General features: G+C 50.3%; 1 protein-coding gene across 2 annotated transcripts in view; it reads right to left on the reverse strand.

The window, feature by feature from the left end:
- The window catches only part of SBNO1 (strawberry notch homolog 1), a 156823-nt gene that overhangs the window by 94870 nt on the left and 42946 nt on the right, over positions 1-19007 (reverse strand). For both annotated transcript variants that reach the window (XM_029619765.1, XM_029619764.1), the window contains 6 exons: positions 18602-18737; positions 18404-18509; positions 18140-18293; positions 17180-17362; positions 16245-16342; positions 284-435 (listed from right to left, as the gene is read on the reverse strand). In XM_029619765.1, coding sequence (XP_029475625.1) covers positions 284-435; positions 16245-16342; positions 17180-17362; positions 18140-18293; positions 18404-18509; positions 18602-18737 — 829 coding nt within the window. The remainder of the gene's footprint in view (positions 1-283; positions 436-16244; positions 16343-17179; positions 17363-18139; positions 18294-18403; positions 18510-18601; positions 18738-19007) is intronic.

Raw genomic sequence — 19007 nt, forward strand, 5'->3', positions numbered from 1 at the left:
GACCGTATACCACAGACCTGGAATCCAGCCACTAGGCGTCAGCCTTGAATGATGACCATGCCCATCTACAGCACCCCCCAGATTTGCTCTCCCTTCTAAGGTGGGTGAGGGAGGAGGCATAGTGAACTGCACCTCTGCAGCATCTATAGCTGACCTGAGGAATGGAACACCGGATTCAAGGAATCACACTTGGTACCATCCGCACATCAGTGCACAGCACAGCCCAGAACTGTACTTTTCATCTTTTTAAACGTAATACTTAAAAACCAGAGTTCCAGCTTACCCTTCCGTTTCTTTACTTTATTCTCTTTACGAGGGCTGTCTCTAGGAGAAGTATTGTTACTTTGCGCTGTCAAATCGATTCCCAACAAGCTGAAAAGTTTCTTCCGGTCCGGTGCTGGGAAATGTTTCTCGATGAGAGACTGTAGAACACCTCTGTAGGTGCAGAAGCAGAGGAAAAATACCAACACATGTTAAGTACACCAGTTCTCAGAAAATGCTCCAAGATGCACATGCAGGACCCTATATGTAGGATGAGCTAGAGATTCGCAATGTGTGCTTAAGACAATGGCGCAGGAAGGAAAAGTAAAAAGTCATGGGATAGGTGGCGATGTCCTTTCGTGGATTGCAAACTGGCTAAAAGACAGGAAACAGAGAGTAGGATTAAATGGGCAATTTTCTCAGTGGAAGGGAGTGGACAGTGGAGTGCCTCAGGGATCTGTATTGGGACTCTTACTGTTCAATATATTTATAAATGATCTGGAAAGAAATACGACGAGTGAGATAATCAAATTAAAGCCAAACCTTTTACTAAACCCTCCTGCAGGAAGGTCAAAATACACGACACTGTAGCTTGCAATGCCTGCGTATCTCGAACCATACACCAGACCCTCCATAAGATAGAGACCTTCCAGACCCACACAAGAAACGTGGAAGACCGCCTAGCCTACAAGCAAGGTAGTAACAACCACTTCGAGATAACCCCACCATCTCAGTCGCCTCCTCTCAAAAGCCAGACCGTGAGACAGAAGTGAGCCACCTGTTCTAAAGATATGGAGCCCCGATGGAGAAGATTCTCTAGATCGCTGAACCTCAGGGGCCCGTCTATGGCCATGTTGACAAGATCTGCGAACCAAGGATGGCACGGCCACTCCAGAGCCACTAGAATCACATCTCCCAGATGCTTCCCTATCAGTCGTATCATCTTGCCCACTAGAGGCCACGGAAGGAAGACATACAACCACATGTTGAGATGCCACAACAGGACCAGAACATTGGTGCCCCTCTGCACTGCATTCTTTTAGTTGCCATCGAGTCCATACGAAGTGGTCCCCATCTCTCGCAAATTAGACATTGCTTCCTCAGACAACTGCAACTCGCTTGGATTCAATGCCGTACGATTCATTGCACATTGTCCACCCTGACAATGTGCAATGCCGCTATCTTCTCCAAATGCTATTCTGCCCAAAAGACCAATTCTTGCGCCTCTTGAGCCACTGACAGACTCTTGGCTCCACTCTGGAGGTTGATATAAGCCACCATCATCGCAATGTCCATCAGAACTCTCACTGAACGACCTCAATCTTGGCAGAAAGGCATGCAACGTGAATCGTACCGCTCTCGTCTCTAACCAATTGATAGACCAAGCCGCCTCTGACCACAGACCCTGCTCCACCTGATCCTGGCACACAGCTCCCCAGCCAGAGAGACTAGCATCAGCAGTGACCACCACCCAATCCAGAACTTCCAGCTGCACTCCCTGCTCCTGATTAGTCCAAAGTAGCCACCAGGAGAAACTGCTCCTGCCTTCCCTCTCTAGTGGGAAACGGAATATGAAATTCCCCTCACAATAGGACTCCATTGGGAGAGAAGAGCCCTCTGGAAAAGTTGCATATGTGCAAGTGTCCAAAGAACCAAACTCCAGTGTTGAAGCCATGGAACCCAGGACCTTAAAACAGTCCCAAACCCTGGGCGTCAAAAGCCACAGCAGGTGACGAATCTGTGTCTGAAGCTTCTGCATCCTGTTCTCTGTGAAGAATACTCTTCCCTTCCTTAAGGGAAACCACACTCCCTAAATACTCCAAGAACTGAGAGAGAACATTCACTACCCAGCCTAGCGAGTGTAATCGGTCCAGCACCTTCTGTACAGACCGCAGAGATCCTCTGACTTTGCCCTAAAGAGCCAATCATCCAGATATGGATGCACTAGCACTCCTTCCCTTAACGCCAATACCACCATCACCTTGGTGAACGTACACTGTGCCATTGTTAGCCCAAAGGGAAGGGCTCGAAACTGAAGATGTTCCCCAAGAATCACGAACCACAGAAACCTTTGATTGTCCTGCCTGATGGCTAGGTACAGATAGGTCTCTGTCAGTTCTAGAGACACCAAGTACTCTCCGCTGCACACTACTGCGGATGAGTGACCATGCAAAACCACGGAACTCAGAACCGAATTTACTTTTGTTAAACCCAGAATGAGACTGAGGAACTCTTCCTTTTTTGGTACCATGAAATAGATGGAGTACCTCCCCGTTCTTTGCACCCCTACGGGAACTTGCACTACGGCCCACAGAAGCTTCAAGCGAGCCACAGTTTCTCAGACCACCAACTGCTTTGCAAGCAGACCACAAGGGAAACAACAAAGGCATTCCTGATGGGATGAACAAAATCTTAAGCGTAGCAGTCTTTTACCATGTCAAGGACCCAAGGGTCTGTGGTAATCTTGACCCACTCCACAGGGGGAAAAAAAAAAAAAAAAAAGCAATAAACTCCCACCGACAGCTGGAACCAAAGAGTTGGCCAGCCTCACATCATTGTGAAGGCTTTGCACTTCCTGAACCAGTACCAGAATTGTCTCGGATGGACCTTCAGTCCCATCAAAAGGCAGGACCCCAGGACAAAGCCCTGGCAGAAAACTGCCGCTGCGGACCCCCAGAACTTTTGGACTGACGAAACTTTTTGTCTCAAAACCTAGCCCATGCCAGCACCATCTTTCTACCCTTAGGCTTGTCATCTGGCAACTTGTGCATCTTGGATTCACCCAGATGCTGTATCTTCTTCTCCAAGTCTTCTCCAAGCAACAACAACTTTCCTTTAAAAGGAAGTGACCCGAGCTGAGATTTGGAGCAATCAGCAGCTGACCAATTCAGCAACCATAGATACCTAGTGGACACCTCTGACATAATAGGTGAAGAGGTCCTAATTAGATTATTTAAAAAAAACAAAAAAAAAAAAAAAAAAAACATCAGCTCTATACGCCATTGCTGCTTCCAGACAATCCGCGTGCTGTGCTTTCGGCTGCTGATGCAGGATGTGACTCCTGCAACTGCTGGACCCACCGGAGACACGCTCTCTGCACCAGACTGCAGCACACCGCAGCCCTGATAGCCAGATCGGAAACTTCAAAAATCCTCTTGAGATGGAATTCCAACTTTTGATCCTATACATTCCTCGATGTGGTGAAGCCTGCTACCAGAATAGTAGTTCACGGTGACTGCCGACACAGAGGTGTCCACTTTGGGCCGAGACAACAAATCCAAGGTGTCCTCCAGTAGAGGATAGAGCTTTGCCATAGCTCTCCCGACTCACAGACTGGACTCAGGAGTATCTCACTCCCTGACCACCAGCTTCTTTACAGATTTGTGAAAGCCATCTCAGGCCATCCAAAACCAATCTGCGCCCTTCAAGTCTGACTCCTGCAGTATCTTGATTCCAAGCTCATGGAGAAACCTGTGGAATCAGCGGCCAGAGCTCCTCCCTGCAAAAAAGGAAAACCACCTTGGGATCATCACCTTCCGCCACAGGCACCTCCTGCAGATTATGGATCAAGTCTGGCACCTCCTGCAGTAGATTCTCTCCAGGGACCACACTAGGGGCCTCCTGCAGATCCTCCAAAATCACCAGAACCCAAAGCCAGGCACAAGATACACTGAACTCCCTCAGCATGCTCTCTTAGGAGGATTAGACTTTATTCATGCTTTGGACCCCCTCCCTCGGGGGGGGGGGGGGGTGTCGAGGCCTTGAGGCACCATACCCACCCCGCTTTTCCTTGTACATCAGAATAAATTCAGAAGAAAAACCCAAGTCATCAGATTCCTGATCCTGAGAGGATCCAGCATCCGTGGGTCCTGTGTCCAGACGTGTTCAATCCCCTCAATTATCCTGATCCATCCCAGGACCCGTAAGCAGCTGGGGACAGCCACGGTGGAGAAGTCTTGGGCTCCCCTGAAACTGCATGGCTGCATCCAAAATGGTTGCCTTCTGACAACCCCACCCCCTTCGCATTGGAGAAAGAGGCCCTGGAAGCAGCTCTGGAACAGTGTGCTAAAGATGCAGCGCAAGCACGAGGGGAGAGCCCTGCTGACTTACCCTCCCCAACGCATAGACTGAGCCACAAACATGACCCCCCGTAGGCCTGACTTAGAGAAGCCTGTGGCATGGATTAGAATGCGCGCTTAGGGCCTGAACCTGTTCTCTAGTCTCAGTACCACCAAGCTACTGCTGCCAGGAGACCTGCCCGTTGCACCACAACCCTTTGGTCAACTGTGTCCTTGATCTAATTAGTGAACCACGGCAGAGGAAAAAAAAAAAAAAAAAAGAGGCCTTTTCTTTTAAATTTTACCAGCAAACAAAGGAAGAGAAAAATATAATATTTCCCTGCATCCTTAGTGGAATGGACAGGATGGTCAGTGGGTCAGAAGTGCTGCTTCATGTGAGCTGAGGGATCTGGACCACTAAATGTCAAACACAAGGTAACTGGAGCAAGTTAAAGAAGGGTCACCAACCCCCTGCTCGTCCACCTCTACCAGAGAGGATAGCCCCATCAGGACCTTACAACTCCTGAGGATCCCTTTGAGATCTTCTAAATCTTCTGCTTAGTTTTTTGGTTTTTTTTAAACTCAATTGGTTCTTTCCTGCTAATTTTTGTTCCTGTAGTACCAAGGATCAGTCCAGCCCGCTGAGTTATGCCTCCCTTCCAGCAGATGGAGTCAGAGAAAAGCTGAAAGCACCTGCAGATAACCCAGTGTGCCTCCTGCGATCCTTCAGTATAATCAATATCAAAGCAGAATGAAGTAAATTTAAACAACCAATGACTACATCAAGAGAATTTAGCTCAACAATAACCTGCGAAAACTATGTACAGGACAAGAGTATGGATTGAAATGCTTCCATGGATAAGCTTGCTTAAAAATCTTCAGGTTAGTCTAAAAACTGCAGAGAGGAAAAAAAACCCAAAACCAACCGAGCAGACTCTCCTGAACACTATACCCCTGGGTGGAATGAAAGTCAGCAGGTAAGAACCAATTTTCCTTTCCCTGTATGTACCAGGATCAGTCCAGACCGCTGGGATGTACCCAAGCTGCCCTAAATGGGGTGGGACCCAGAGAGTCCCGTTCGAAGCACACTGCTGCCATAAGAATCAATATTCAGAGCCCGGACGTCCAAACGGTAATGCTTAGCAAACGTGGGCAAACATTTCCAAGTAGCTGCCCTGCAAATCTCTTGTGGCAAAACACATTGGCTCTCTGCCCAAGATGCCGCTTGAGATCTGATCGAATGAGTCTTAAGACCATCTGGCACTTGCTGCCCGTGACATATGCATGCTGAAGCAATAGCGTCCTTCAACCATCGGGCAATAGTAGTCTTTGAAGCCTTACACCCTTTCTTAGGACCGCTCCATAAGACAAAATGATGATCTGACAATCGAAAAGCATTAGTCATTTCCAAGTACCGCAGAAGTATCCTGTGGACGTCCAGTCTCCTCAAATCCTGAGCCTGAGGAGAATTCCTATCCAAATCTGGAAAAGCTGGTAACAACTGACTGATTTACGTGAAACGCAGATACAACCTTCAGAGAAAAAGGCAGCACCGTCTGAAGCGAAACCCCAGAGTCCGAGATTTGCAAGAATGGTTCTCTGCAAGACAATGCTTGAATCTCCGATATTTGTCTGGCCGAACAGATAGCCATGAGGAACACCACCTTGACTGTTAAATCTTTCAATGTAGCCCACTTCATAGGCTCAAAGGGAGGACCGCAGAGCCCACAGAGAACCAAATTTAAACTCCACGAAGGACACACTGCATGCACAGACGGGTGTAAATGTTTGGCTCCTTTCAGAAAACGCGCCACATCCGGATGTCTGCAATGGATGTACCATCAACCTTACCTCTTAGCCCAACGCCGCTACCTGAACCCGGAGCAAGCTATATGCCAGTCCTTTCTTTAAGCCTTGCTGCAAGAACGCGAGAATGTGCACAATAGTGGCCTGGCACAGGGACACCTTCAACCCACTGCACCAGGAATCGAAAACCTTCCACACCCAAATGTAAGTGAGAGAAGTAGCGGTCTTTCGTACACGTAGTAGAGTGGTAATCACCATATCTGGATAGCCCTTCTTTCTCAACTGTCTCCTCTCATAAGCCAAGTCGCTAGACAAAAGCGAGCCGCCTGATCGAAAAATACTGGACCCTGTCGAAGTAAATTCGGTAGGTGACAAACGCAAGGGACCATAAACCACCAAGTTGATCAGGTGTGCGAACCACTCTGCGGCCACTCCAGAGCTACGAGAATAACCGATCCCTGGTGGGACTCTATTCACTTAAGACATTCTCCACCAACAGCCAAGGAGGAAACACAGAGGAGCGCGTCATGAGGCCACGGAAGGACCAGGGCATTCATCCCTTCCGACCCGTGCTCCCTTCTGCGACTGAAGAAACGAGCCGCTTTCGTGTTCAGCCGAGTCGCCGTCAAATCCAGCCGGGGGGCTCCTGGATGCGGCGAGTCAAGAGCTGCATCGCCTCCTCTGACAGCTCCCATTCGCTGGTATCTAGCCTTTGTCGACTGAGAAAAATCAGCCGGGACGTTGTCCACTCCAGCTATGTGTGATGCCACCAACCGGAGCAGATTGCATTCTGCCCAGACCATCAACTTGTCTGCCTCTGCGGCCACCGGCTAACTGTATGTTCCCCCTTGACGATTTATGTAAGCCACGGTTGTCGCATTGTTGGATAGGATCATTACCGAACGATGCTGGATTACCGGTGGAAACAGCGCAATATGCTAGACGAACCGCCCTTGTCTCCAACCGATTTATGGACCACTAGGACTCCTGCGCTTTCCATGGACTTTGTGCTGATTGTGACTGACAGACTGCCCCCAACCGGAAAGGCTGGCATCTGTTGTCACGATCCATTCCCTGCTGTAAGTGATCGGGGATCAACCACCATTCTAGACTGGCCCTGGCTGGATCCAGAAGGGGCAAGGGCAAGTGGAACTCCTTGGACTTGGGGTCCCAACGGGAAAACAATGCCCTCTGCAAAGGCCTCATATGAGCAAACGCCCAGGGAACCAACTCCAGAGTAGACGCCATAGAACCAAGAACTTGCAAATAGTCCCATACCTTGGGCAATGGAAAGGCCAAAAGACGTCGAACCTGAGACATTATTTTGCCCATCCTCTCCCAAGGCAGGAAAACCTTGCCCACAGATGTATCGAACCGTGCTCCCAGAAATTCCGACACCTGGGACGGTACCAATTGGCTCTTGGAGAAATTGACAACCCATCCAAGCGAATGGAGGAGATGCAAAACAGATTGCACCTCCACCTTGCAAAGCTCTTCCGATTTCGCCCGAGTGAGCCAGTCATCCAGATAGGGATGAACTAAGATCCCCCTCCCACCCTAGACATGCTGCCACTACCACCATCACCTTGGTGAAGACGTGGGGAGCCATTGCTAAACCGAACGGCAGCGCACAAAGCTGGTAATGCTCGCCCAAGACCATGAACCGCAGAAACCTTCGATGATGCTCTCGGATTCCTATGTGAAGGTAAGCCTCCGTCAGATCCAAATAAGCCAAAAATTCGCCTTTGTGGACAGCCGCAATGATGGACCTCAACGTCTCCATTCAAAAACGAGGGACCCATAGTGCTCTGTTGACCTTTTTTAAGTCCAATATTGGCCAGAAGGAGCCCTCCTTCTTGGGGGACTACGAAATAAATGAGTACCTGCCGGTCTGACATTCGTTCTGTGGCACCAGGACAACCGCTCCCAGAGCCTTGAGCCGAGACAGGGTTTGGCATATGACCTGTTGCTTTGCCTGAGACCCGCAAGGAGACACCAGGAACAGATCCCGAAGTGGGCGAGCAAAATTCAAAGCGTAACAGTGTTCTGTATCATCTAGAACCCACTCGCGAAACAGGGAGAGATGACCCTTGATCTCGGGAACGGAGGAATGGACCAGCACACCTTCACTGGGAAGCCTTGTTGGAGGAAAATCCTTGGGAGGATCTGTTGTGCTGAGGCAGTCTACCACGAAAGGAATGAGCCCAAGCCCAAGCCATGCCGACTGCAGAGGGGCAAAAGACGAGCCCCTACCCGTACGAAAACGGTGCTGACCCCGAAAACAACCCTGTGTCGCACCAAAAGTGCGAGACAGCCTGGGCTTGTCCTCCGGGAGCCTGTAAACCTTACTGTCCCCTAAGGACTTAACCATTTGTTCCAGATCATCTCCAAACAGCTTTTCTCTAAATGGAAAGGCACCCAGCTGAGACTTAGAAGAGACAACAGCTGATCAATTGCGGAGCCAAAGAAGCCTCCTTGCCGAAACTGCTGAGGACATCGTGCGCGCAGAAGTACGAAGAAGAAGATCGTACAAAGCGTCCACTATATAAGCAACCACCACTTCCATGTGGTCGGCCTGTTCTGCCTCCACCGGAGGGAGCTCTTGAGTTGTAATTGCTGAACCCATCTAAGGGTAGCTCTCTGCATGAGACTACTACAGATGGCCGCCCTAACTCCAAGGGCAGATACTATCCTGGAGGTCCTCGAGAGCTGCTCCTCCCATTACCGGAACCGTGGTGTGCTTGGCGATGGCAGACATGGCCGCATCCACCTTAGGGATCTTGAGAAGATCCAAGAACTAGTCCAGCAGTGGGCAAAGTTTTTCCATGGCCCTATGAACCCTTAGGGTGGCTTCAGGCGCATCCCATTCCCAGGTCATAAGCTGTAAAAGCTTCGGGTGGAAAGGAAAAGTTCTAAGAGGGGCCTGCAGGCCTGACAAAACAAGATCCCCTGAAGAAGGATCCGTCACCAGCTGCGGAGCCTGAATATCTAGTTCCTGTAGCACATGAGGAATCAAAGGGTCTAGCTCCTCCTTACGAAATAACCAGCGCACCCGCGGATCATCCTCCTCCACCGGAGCGGCATTGTCAACATCACTCGTATCCACCGGGGAGGGGTCCGGAAGCATGGACCCCGGAGTGGAAGGCGCTGGTAGCTCAGCATCAGGAGCGGGACGGGAAGGCCGGGTCCTATGAGCCCCTTGATCCTCCGCAGGTCTGGGGATCTGCGCCCATTGTATCCCCCCCGGGGATACAATGGGCGCAGAGGCTCTTCACACACTGCACATCACGATCCTCCCAGCATGGCAATCTAAGCCGTAAGTAGAAAATCAGCTGAGTGAAGCAATTCACCCATTCCGGAGCCCCAGGAGATTTCAGCAGGCTCGCTCTGTTTAAAAGGCTTATCCTTTGTCTCTTATTTATGTATTTACTTTTTCTTTTTCAGAGCTACTCAACCAGGGGAATGTACGTCCCTGGGTTTAATATACAATTTGTAGCTCTCAGAGGAATTAAGACGTCTCTGGCACTGTATGGGGGGGGGGAGGGGGAACTGGCCCACTGGTAAACCCCCTCAACTCACCGGGCTGTGTCAATATTCTCCAGGTATTAAGGCCAAGGGCAGGAGCCCGGCCTTGCCTGCTATTACAAAGTGATCTGAGTCTTCCATTTTTTTTTTTTTTTTTACTACTTACTACAAGTTGATCTAGTCAAAAGGTACTAAGGTTAGGATACCCCCTTCACTTATTAATCAAATAAAGAATTTTGCAAATGATCAGGATTGCAGGTATTGCCATCCTTCATCTGCTGGAGTCAGAAATACTGAAGGACTGCAGGTGGCACACCGGGTTATCTGGGGATGCTTTTCAGCTTTTCTCCGACTCCATCTGCTGGAAGGGAGGCATAACCCAGTGGTCTGGGCTGATCCTGGTACGTACAGGGAACTGTAGGTTTTGCACTATCTGCCATCTTCTGGAGACTGAAAAATGCTGAGGGACTACAGATGGCACACTACATTATATAGCAGTTTCTATAAAACTGTCTCCATCTGCTGGCAGAAGTAAAAAACCCAGGAATCTGGATTGATCTGGGTACATACAGGGAACTAGAAGGAGAAAAAAATAAAAGCTAAAGGAAAATTAGTTTCTTACCTGATAATTTTCGTTCCTGTAGTACCAAGGATCAGTCCAGGACACCTGGGTTGTGACTCCGCACCAGTAGATGGAGACAGACTAAAGCTTGTGGGCGGAGCCATATATGCCCCTGTGCCAGTCACAGCCCCTCAGTCTTACGGAATGTCAAAGTAGAACACAACCAGAGAAGTAAACAAAACTAGATACCGCTAACTAACGGGGAAAGAAACACCCCTTCTGAAAACGGACTCTCCAACCGAGAGAGCGAACAAGCGGAACAGAGCAAATCAAAACACAGAGCGGACTCTCCATTACTTCAGCGCAGCACTGCGGGCGGGATCCTGGACTGATCCTTGGTACTACAGGAACGAAAATTATCAGGTAAGAAACTAATTTTCCTTTCCCTGTACGTACCAGGATCAGTCCAGGACACCTGGGATGTACCAGAGCAACCTACTGAGGGTGGGAAGCAGAGAGTCCCGCTCGGAGTACCCTCTCTCCAAAACCCCCAGAATCGGTAGCCCGGACATCCAGCCGGTAATGCCGGACAAAAGTATGCAACGACTTCCAGGTGGCCGCCCTGCAAATCTCTTGAGGCGACACCTGAGAAGCTTCCGCCCAAGACGCTGCTTGAGAGCGAGTCGAGTGAGCTCGCAGCCCCACGGGAAGAGGTTTTCCCCGCACCAAGTATGCCGAACCAATGGCCTCCTTGAGCCAACGAGCGATAGTTGTTCGGGACGCTGCAGCTCCTTTCTTTGGTCCAGAGAACAGGACAAACAGATGATCCGTGACCCGAAACGGATTAGTGACCTCCAGATATCGGAGAAGGGATCTCCGCACGTCAAGCTTCCGTAACTCCCTCTCTTCGGTAGCAGAGGAGTCTCCGCACGTAAAAGCGGGCAACTCCACCGATTGATTCACGTGGAACGACGAGACCACTTTCGGAAGAAAGGAAGGAACCGTCCGTAAGGAAACCCCCGAATCGGAGATACGCAAGAAAGTTTCCCTACAGGACAGGGCCTGTAACTCGGAAACACGCCGTGCCGAGGCAATTGCCACCAAGAAAGCCGTTTTTAAAGTGAGATCCTTAAGAGTTGCGCGTTTCAAGGGCTCAAACGGCGCCGTGCATAGAGCGGAGAGAACCCAATTGAGGTTCCAAGCCGGATAAGGAAGACGTAACGGGGGGCGAAGGTGCTTAGCCCCCCGAAGGAAACGAGCAATATCCGGGTGAAGCGCCAGAGACTTACCTCGCAAACACCCAAGCGCCGCCACTTGGACCCGTAGGGAACTGCACGCCAGACCTTTGGCCAGACCCGCCTGGAGGAACGCTAGAACATCAGAGATGGAAGCCGAAGTGGGGTCCACCCCTCGCTGCACGCACCAGTCCTCAAAGACTACCCAGACACGGACGTAAGCCAAAGACGTTGATTGCTTCCTGGAACGCAGTAGCGTGGCCACCACCGCATCTGAATAACCTTTTCTCTTCAGTCGATTCCTCTCAAAAGCCATGCCGCGAGACAGAAGTGATCCGCCTCCTCCAAACAGACGGGGCCCTGATGGAGTAGGGCCACCATTCCCTGGAACCGAAGGGGGGCCGCTACTGCCAGTTGTACGAGGTCTGCGAACCACGGCCGGCGAGGCCACTCCGGTGCCACCAAGATCACGTTGGCCGGATGCAACTCTATGCGCCGTAGAATCTTGCCGATCATCGGCCACGGGGGAAACACGTAGAGCAGCACATCCGTCGGCCAGGGAAGCACCAACGCATCGACGCCTTCTGCCCCCCGCTCTCGACGTCGACTGTAAAATCGCGGGGCCTTCGCGTTGTGCCACGTGGCCATCAGATCCATGTGGGGCACCCCCCACGTTTCGCAAATGAGAAGAAACGCTTCGTCCCCCAGCTCCCACTCTCCGGGATCCAGACGATGACGGCTGAGATAGTCCGCCTGCACGTTGTCGACTCCCGCAATGTGAGACGCTGCGAGGTTGCTGAGATGTAGCTCCGACCAGGCCATCAAGCGCTGAGCTTCTTCTGCCACCTGGGGGCTCCGGGTCCCCCCTGCCGGTTGATGTATGCCACGGTGGTCGCATTGTCCGACAACACTCGGACTGCCTTTCCCCGCAGCAATGGTAGAAAAGCCTGCAGGGCCAGACGGACCGCTCTGGTCTCTAGGCGATTGATAGACCACTGGGCTTGCGACACTGACCATAGGCCTTGAACTGAGCTCCCTAGGCAGACCGCTCCCCAACCGGAGAGGCTGGCATCCGTGGTCACCACTGTCCAACTGGGCACCAGGAGAGAGACTCCGGCGGAAAGATGACTGGGGTCTAGCCACCAACGCAGGCTGGACCTCGCGTGTCCCGCTAGAGGAAGCGGTAAGTGGAAATCCTCCGAGACCGGCTTCCAGCGGGAAAGCAAGGATGACTGTAAGGGTCGCAGATGAGCGAACGCCCATGGCACCAGCGCCAGCGTGGACGCCATAGACCCTAGGACCGTAAGGTAGTCGCAGACCCGCGGCTGGCGGAGAGACAACAAGCGTTGTACCTGAGTTTGCAATTTGCCCCTCCGTTCGAGCGACAGAAACACCTTGCCCTGCTTCGTGTCGAAAAGAGCTCCCAGATATTCCAAGGTCTGCGTGGGTGTAAGGTGACTCTTGCTGAAGTTGACCACCCATCCCAGGGACTGCAACAGATGGAGGACCCTGGCCACCGCCATCCGACACTGATCCTCGGACTTCGCCCGAATCAACCAATCGTCCAGATACGGATGGACCTGGAGACCTTCTCGGCGCAATTGCGCCGCCACCACGACCATCACCTTCGTGAAAGTACGAGGGGCCGTTGCGAGCCCAAACGGGAGCGCCCGAAACTGGTAATGCCGACCCAGAATGCAGAATCTGAGGAAGCGTTGGAACGACGGCTGGATGCCTATGTGAAGATACGCCTCCGTGAGGTCCAGGGAGGCCAGGAACTCGCCTGGCCGGACCGCGGCGATGACTGACCGGATCGTCTCCATTTTGAAGTGAGGAACGCGAAGGCATCGGTTCACCCCTTTGAGATCCAGGATTGGCCGGGACGTGCCGTCCTCCTTTGGTACGATGAAGTAAATGGAGTAACGGCCTTCGCCTTGTTGGCTGACCGGGACGGGGGAGATAGCTCCCAAGTCCTCTAAGCGGCGGATGGTGTCTAGCACCGCCGCCTTCTTCTCGGGAGCCTTGCAGGGTGACACAAGGAACTTGTCCACTGGAATGCGAGCAAAATCTAACGCGTAGCCGTGTCTTATCACGGTGAGGACCCACTGGTCCGACGTTATTCCGGCCCATCTCTCGTAAAACGACAGCAACCGCGCCCCGACGTTGGGAACGGCGTGCTGAGGCTGCGGCGGGAGAAGGGCCGACCCCCTTTCATTGAGAAGATTTGGGCGCCGTGATGGCCAGGGCACCCCCTGGTCTGCCAAAGTGCCTCCCACGAAAGGACTGCTGCTGCTGCCACTGTGGAGTACGGGATGAGGAAGATCTGAACGAGTGCCCCGACGACCTTTGAGGTCGCGCCTTCCTGGGCCCACGAAAGCGGGACCTGGCTGAAAAAGAAGGCCGCGACCTGGATCTATCTTCGGGTAACCTGAAAGCCCTATTTTCCCCCAGGGAAGCCATCAAGTCATCTAATTCCTTGCCAAACAGCAATTTACCCTTGAATGGCAGCGCCCCGAGGTGAGCCTTAGAAGAGCCATCCGCCGCCCAGTTGCGTAGCCACAGGAGGCGGCGCGCCGAGACAGACGCCACCATGGATCTAGACGAAGTGCGCAGCAGATCGTGGAGTGCATCTGCGCCATATGCTATTACCGCTTCCAACTTATCCGCTTGCGCTGCCTCGTCTGCCGAAAGATCCGCATTGGCTTGAAGGACCTGAGCCCAGCGTAAGCCAGCTCTCAAAGCGAAATTCGTACACATGGCGGCCCGAATTCCTAGCGCTGAAACCTCAAAAATCTTCTTGAGCTGTACTTCCAGCTTCCTGTCCTGAAGGTCCCGAAGGGCTGTCGCACCCGTAACCGGGATAGTAGATCTCTTCGTTACCGCCGAAACCGCCGAATCCACCTTGGGAAACTTGAGAAGGTCCAGCGCATCCTCCGGGAGCGGGTAAAGCTTGTCCATGGCCTTGCTGACCTTCAGCCCTAACTCCGGAGTGTCCCATTCACGGAACATGATGTCCGTTGAAGAAAAATGGAACGGAAAAGCAACTGCCGGACCCGTGAGGCCTAACAGGACCGGATCCATGTTCGCTTCCTGACGAACCACCGCCGGAGGGGGGTTTATTCCCAGTTCCTGGATAATGGCTGGAATTAGAGGTGGCAATTCATCCCTACGGAAGAGCCTGACCACTTTGGGATCGTCTCCTTCCACTGCCTGTGAGCCTTTCGCGACGCCGGACGTAGCGGAGCCGTCCGCTCCCACATCGTCGGGTCCCTTCTGGGACTCCTCAGGGGAATCAGCGTCGTCCTCGGGGGAGGAATCGGTGTCCGCCTCCTGTGGGACGCCACGTGGAGACCGCTTCCCCCGCAAGGCGCCCTGGGGCCCCTCCGCGACCCCGGAAGGCTTCCTGGACCTCTTCTGCGGTGGAGCTCTGCGAGCCTCCCTCCGGCCGCGCTTGCTTTTTTTGTATTTCAGGACCTTGCGCAACAAAAGCGCAAGGTCCTCCGACAGCGAGCTAGAATCTGAGGAAAAATCAGCAGGACTCCCCGGGGACCCTGTGTCCCCCGAGGGACCCCCTCCGACCGCGACCCGCTGCGGGGAAAGCGCGGGAGGCAAGGCCGAAGGCCCTGCCGTTTCCCGCGCCATTTCGCGGCCCGTGGCCAAAATGGCCGCCACTCCCGCGCTAAGCGGGAAAAGCTCTTGGGGCTTTTCTACGGCGCCCCCCCCCCCCCCCGCGCGGAGGCGATCGCGCGGGCCGCGAACGAGCCCCCCGAGGCGCCCCAGACGACCCCTCTCCGCCCGGGATGCAGGCCACGCACAGACTCGCGCGCGCGCCGAGCCACAGGCCCGGCAGACCGAGCCGCGAGGCATGCCGGCGAAGAGGCGCGAAAACGGGGCAGCAGGAGCGACGAAATTAAACAAAAAAATTCGAACGGCCTCCCCCCGTCGGCGGCGCCCCCCCCCACGAGCGGCGACGCGAAGCAAGAGAGAGCCGGCACAGAAATAAAAACAAACCTTTTTTTTTTTTTTTTTTTTTTTTTTTTTTTTAAACAAAAACGCCTGTCGCTGTCCACGGTCCTGGAGCCCTAATCCAGCAGGGGTGAGTGAACCGGGCTCCCCGGTGTCACCCCTGACGCTGCTACTAGGCCAGCTGGGTCCTCGACCCTAGCAGCGGCCTCAACCAGGGGGGGGTGGTCCCCTCAGAACCTCACAACCCCCCTGGGAGGCAGGGCGAAAGGGACCTAAGGGACAATTTAGAAAATTACCCAAACAGAAAAACACCGTAGCCTAAACTGGCCTAAAGAATAAAAAAGAACCGACCCTGACGGAGTACCAGAACCAGGGCAGGCAGGGCTGTGACCGGACCTGCACCATCTACTGGAGACAGAGTAAGACTGAGGGGCTGTGACTGGCACAGGGGCATATATGGCTCCGCCCACAAGTTTTAGTCTGTCTCCATCTACTGGTGCGGAGTCACAACCCAGGTGTCCTGGACTGATCCTGGTACGTACAGGGAACAGGAAAAAAAGACAACTGCCAACAGCAGGGAGTCAGGACTGGAAAAAGAGCAGTGTCAGACTGGCCATCTAAGTATGTAGCTGCTGTCATAAGAACCCAGATACCTCTGTATGTCAACGTGCAGCACAGTAATGTGTTATGGATTTGTAGTAATGGGTACTGTGATTTGTGTGAAACCAAGTAAAATACTAAACTTCACCAAAAGCGTTTCTGAAACTGTTTGAGATGCTCATTTTCATTGGGTTTATCTTATTTACATATAAGCAACACCTGAAAACTTACTTTGCTGTAGAGACAAAGTCATTCAGTTCTCCGCCACCTTCCTCCAGAGCCTCTAACGTTCTTGCTTCTCCAGTGGACTGCAATCCAATGACCACACACTGGAAGTAATGCCAACAAGAGAGAACGTTATGCCCTCAGCGATCAAACAAATCTTAAAGTACTGGTGCCTGAGTACAGTAACTTCAACAAGTATGTGAATCCATTCTCAGTAAAATGATCATGTGGCTTGTGCCATTCTCAAAAGTTTTTATAACTGTTGTGATTGCTCTGTAATTGATTATGACAACACTAATCAATCACATTTAATGCTACTAAAACCCATTTACCCAGGAAAGCTGTACTGTGGACAGGGTAAATTAGTTTCCAATTCCACATATTCACAACTAAAGCTAATCTGATAGATGTGAAAGAGCTTCTCCAGAAACTTGCATAAGCAAGTTTCTGGAGGAAAAATAAATAAAGCCAGGGGTGCCAACTCCAATTCTCAAGTGCCATAAAAAAGCCTGTTTTTTAGGTTACCCATAATGAATATGCATGAGAGATTTGCATGCCCCATCTTTATGGTATGTAAATTGTTGCACACATTCATTGTAGACATCCTGAAAATCTTGAGGGCCTGTGTTGACCACACCTTCCATAAACGATTAGCAGCCAGGTACACTTGGGAAAGCCAACGCTTCTTCCTGGGAGGGGCAGCAAGGAATGGATCTACTCTATACTTCCTGGTGGCATAGGTAGGCTATTGTCAGATACAGCATGCTGGATTTGATGTACTTTGGTCAGACCCAGCATAGACCACCTTATGTTCTTAACTGCATGAATTAAGATAAACAATTGAGCACAATTTGACATGTAAATATTTCACAATCTTTTCCAGAGTGATCTAATGTCAATGACCTATCCAGTATGCTACAAAGAATTTAATGAATTCTTACTTTTCCATTCTTTATTTCTTCTCGTGCTAACTGGACCACCCTTTTAACTTTGGAGGCTATGCAGAGGTATTTGAAGAACCTTTGATGAGCAGACCAAAACTGACCCCACATGGACTTTTTCATTCGCTGCTCAGCATCAATTAAATCAGCTGCTTGTTGAAATCTCTCTCTGGCCAACACCCACTTAAGAAAAGAAATAATCACACTTTAAGAGTCTGTGCATTTCTATAGAAGCAGTAAAAAAGAACTGGAACAATTTCCACAAAGTCCAAAAATGTATCAACAAAAGGAAAAAAAAATTCATTTCTATAGAAGACCATGACTTCCAATGGAGAACAGACAAAAATCCATCACTGTTTAGGGATAATCCCAAGACATGCTATACACTTATCTGAAAGAAAAAGAGGCCTATTAAACTCAGACAGGTAGGAAAAATTATTCCTTTCACAAAAAAACTTTGCACAATCCACCAACCCGAAAATCTAAGAAAAAAAAATCAGCCAACAGCAAAATTTCCCAAACAAAAAAAAGTTTAAGAGAAATAAATCCCAACATTTTACACTGGAAAAGTATAATAACCCCCATCATTTAACAATGATACCAGCCTTTGGGCTGTTTTTTTGGGGGGTTTTTTAGTTTTAATAGTAAAGCTACTTTGACAGAGCACTACAAGTGAACCATTGTAGACTTATGCATGTCAACAAGGTATTTAAAATCAACAGTATTGTAAGATGTGTCGATATGCGAATGTCAAACTTATTTACATTCAATTCCTTGAAATCAAATTTCAAGGGTGTTTACAGCATCACATGCATCCCTTATGAATTAAACTGGTCAGGACAGAAAAAAATGGGAAGAGGCTGTTAACACAGAAAAGGACTATGCAAGATATGCATATACTAAGAAAACAGAAGAGACTGCAAACTGATGAACATCAAAAGCAAAAGTGCACTGTCTCACCAGTTTGACAGATTTATTGTACATCTTGATGTAAATATCCGAGAGATGGACTTCTTCAATTTTGAAGGTCACACCTGTAAAGCTCAACTGTCTTGCTATGTACATTCCTCGCAGTTTCATATCCATAGCAACTATTTCCATGGCACCAACACCTCTGAACAATAAGAGATGCAGAAACATTTACCAATTAATATTTGTGCATAATCAGAGAAGATCATTTAGTTGTCAAAAAAAAAAAAAAAAAAAAAAAAAAAAACTTAGCACCTTCGTTCCACAGCCTGAATGAAGTCATTAAATTCTCTGAATGGGGTGCCTTGACCCCATATTCCTAGGCGGTTCATGTAAGCCATGTTCCTTGGTTCCGAAGCACCTGAAAACAAAAAAAAAACAAAGACAGATCACTATACCATGGCTGGAAAAATGAAAGCTGTTTTCTATGGATATGGATGCTGGTATGCATACCAGTGGCACTGGCATATACAACTCTGGCTTTTGGCAGTTTATTTTGAAGTTCTAATACAGCTAAACCTGTTTTTGTTGGCTTGGAAGAACCAACAGGACACAGGTTCTTGGCTTTGTGACACTCATCAAAAACTATCTGTAAGGTTTTTAATTAAGGAACATAAGATTAAGTGATACAACAAATGTTTTTACATGTGCATAGTTTGAAGTTCTTAAAAAAACAAAACAAAAAACCACAGTCTGAATTACACATATCCAAGGTCATATTCCACCAATTCCAAAAGATGAGTATAAAATTATATCCTAAATTTTCAGAACAATGCAATAAAGTGCATGTAAAAAACTGGGCACCCATTCACCTCTCTATGGGCTCGATGCAATAGGCAAATGAGCCGCTGTGCTAAAA

Source organism: Rhinatrema bivittatum, chromosome 11 (genome assembly GCF_901001135.1).
Source record: "Rhinatrema bivittatum chromosome 11, aRhiBiv1.1, whole genome shotgun sequence".
NCBI classification, from domain to species: domain Eukaryota; kingdom Metazoa; phylum Chordata; class Amphibia; order Gymnophiona; family Rhinatrematidae; genus Rhinatrema; species Rhinatrema bivittatum.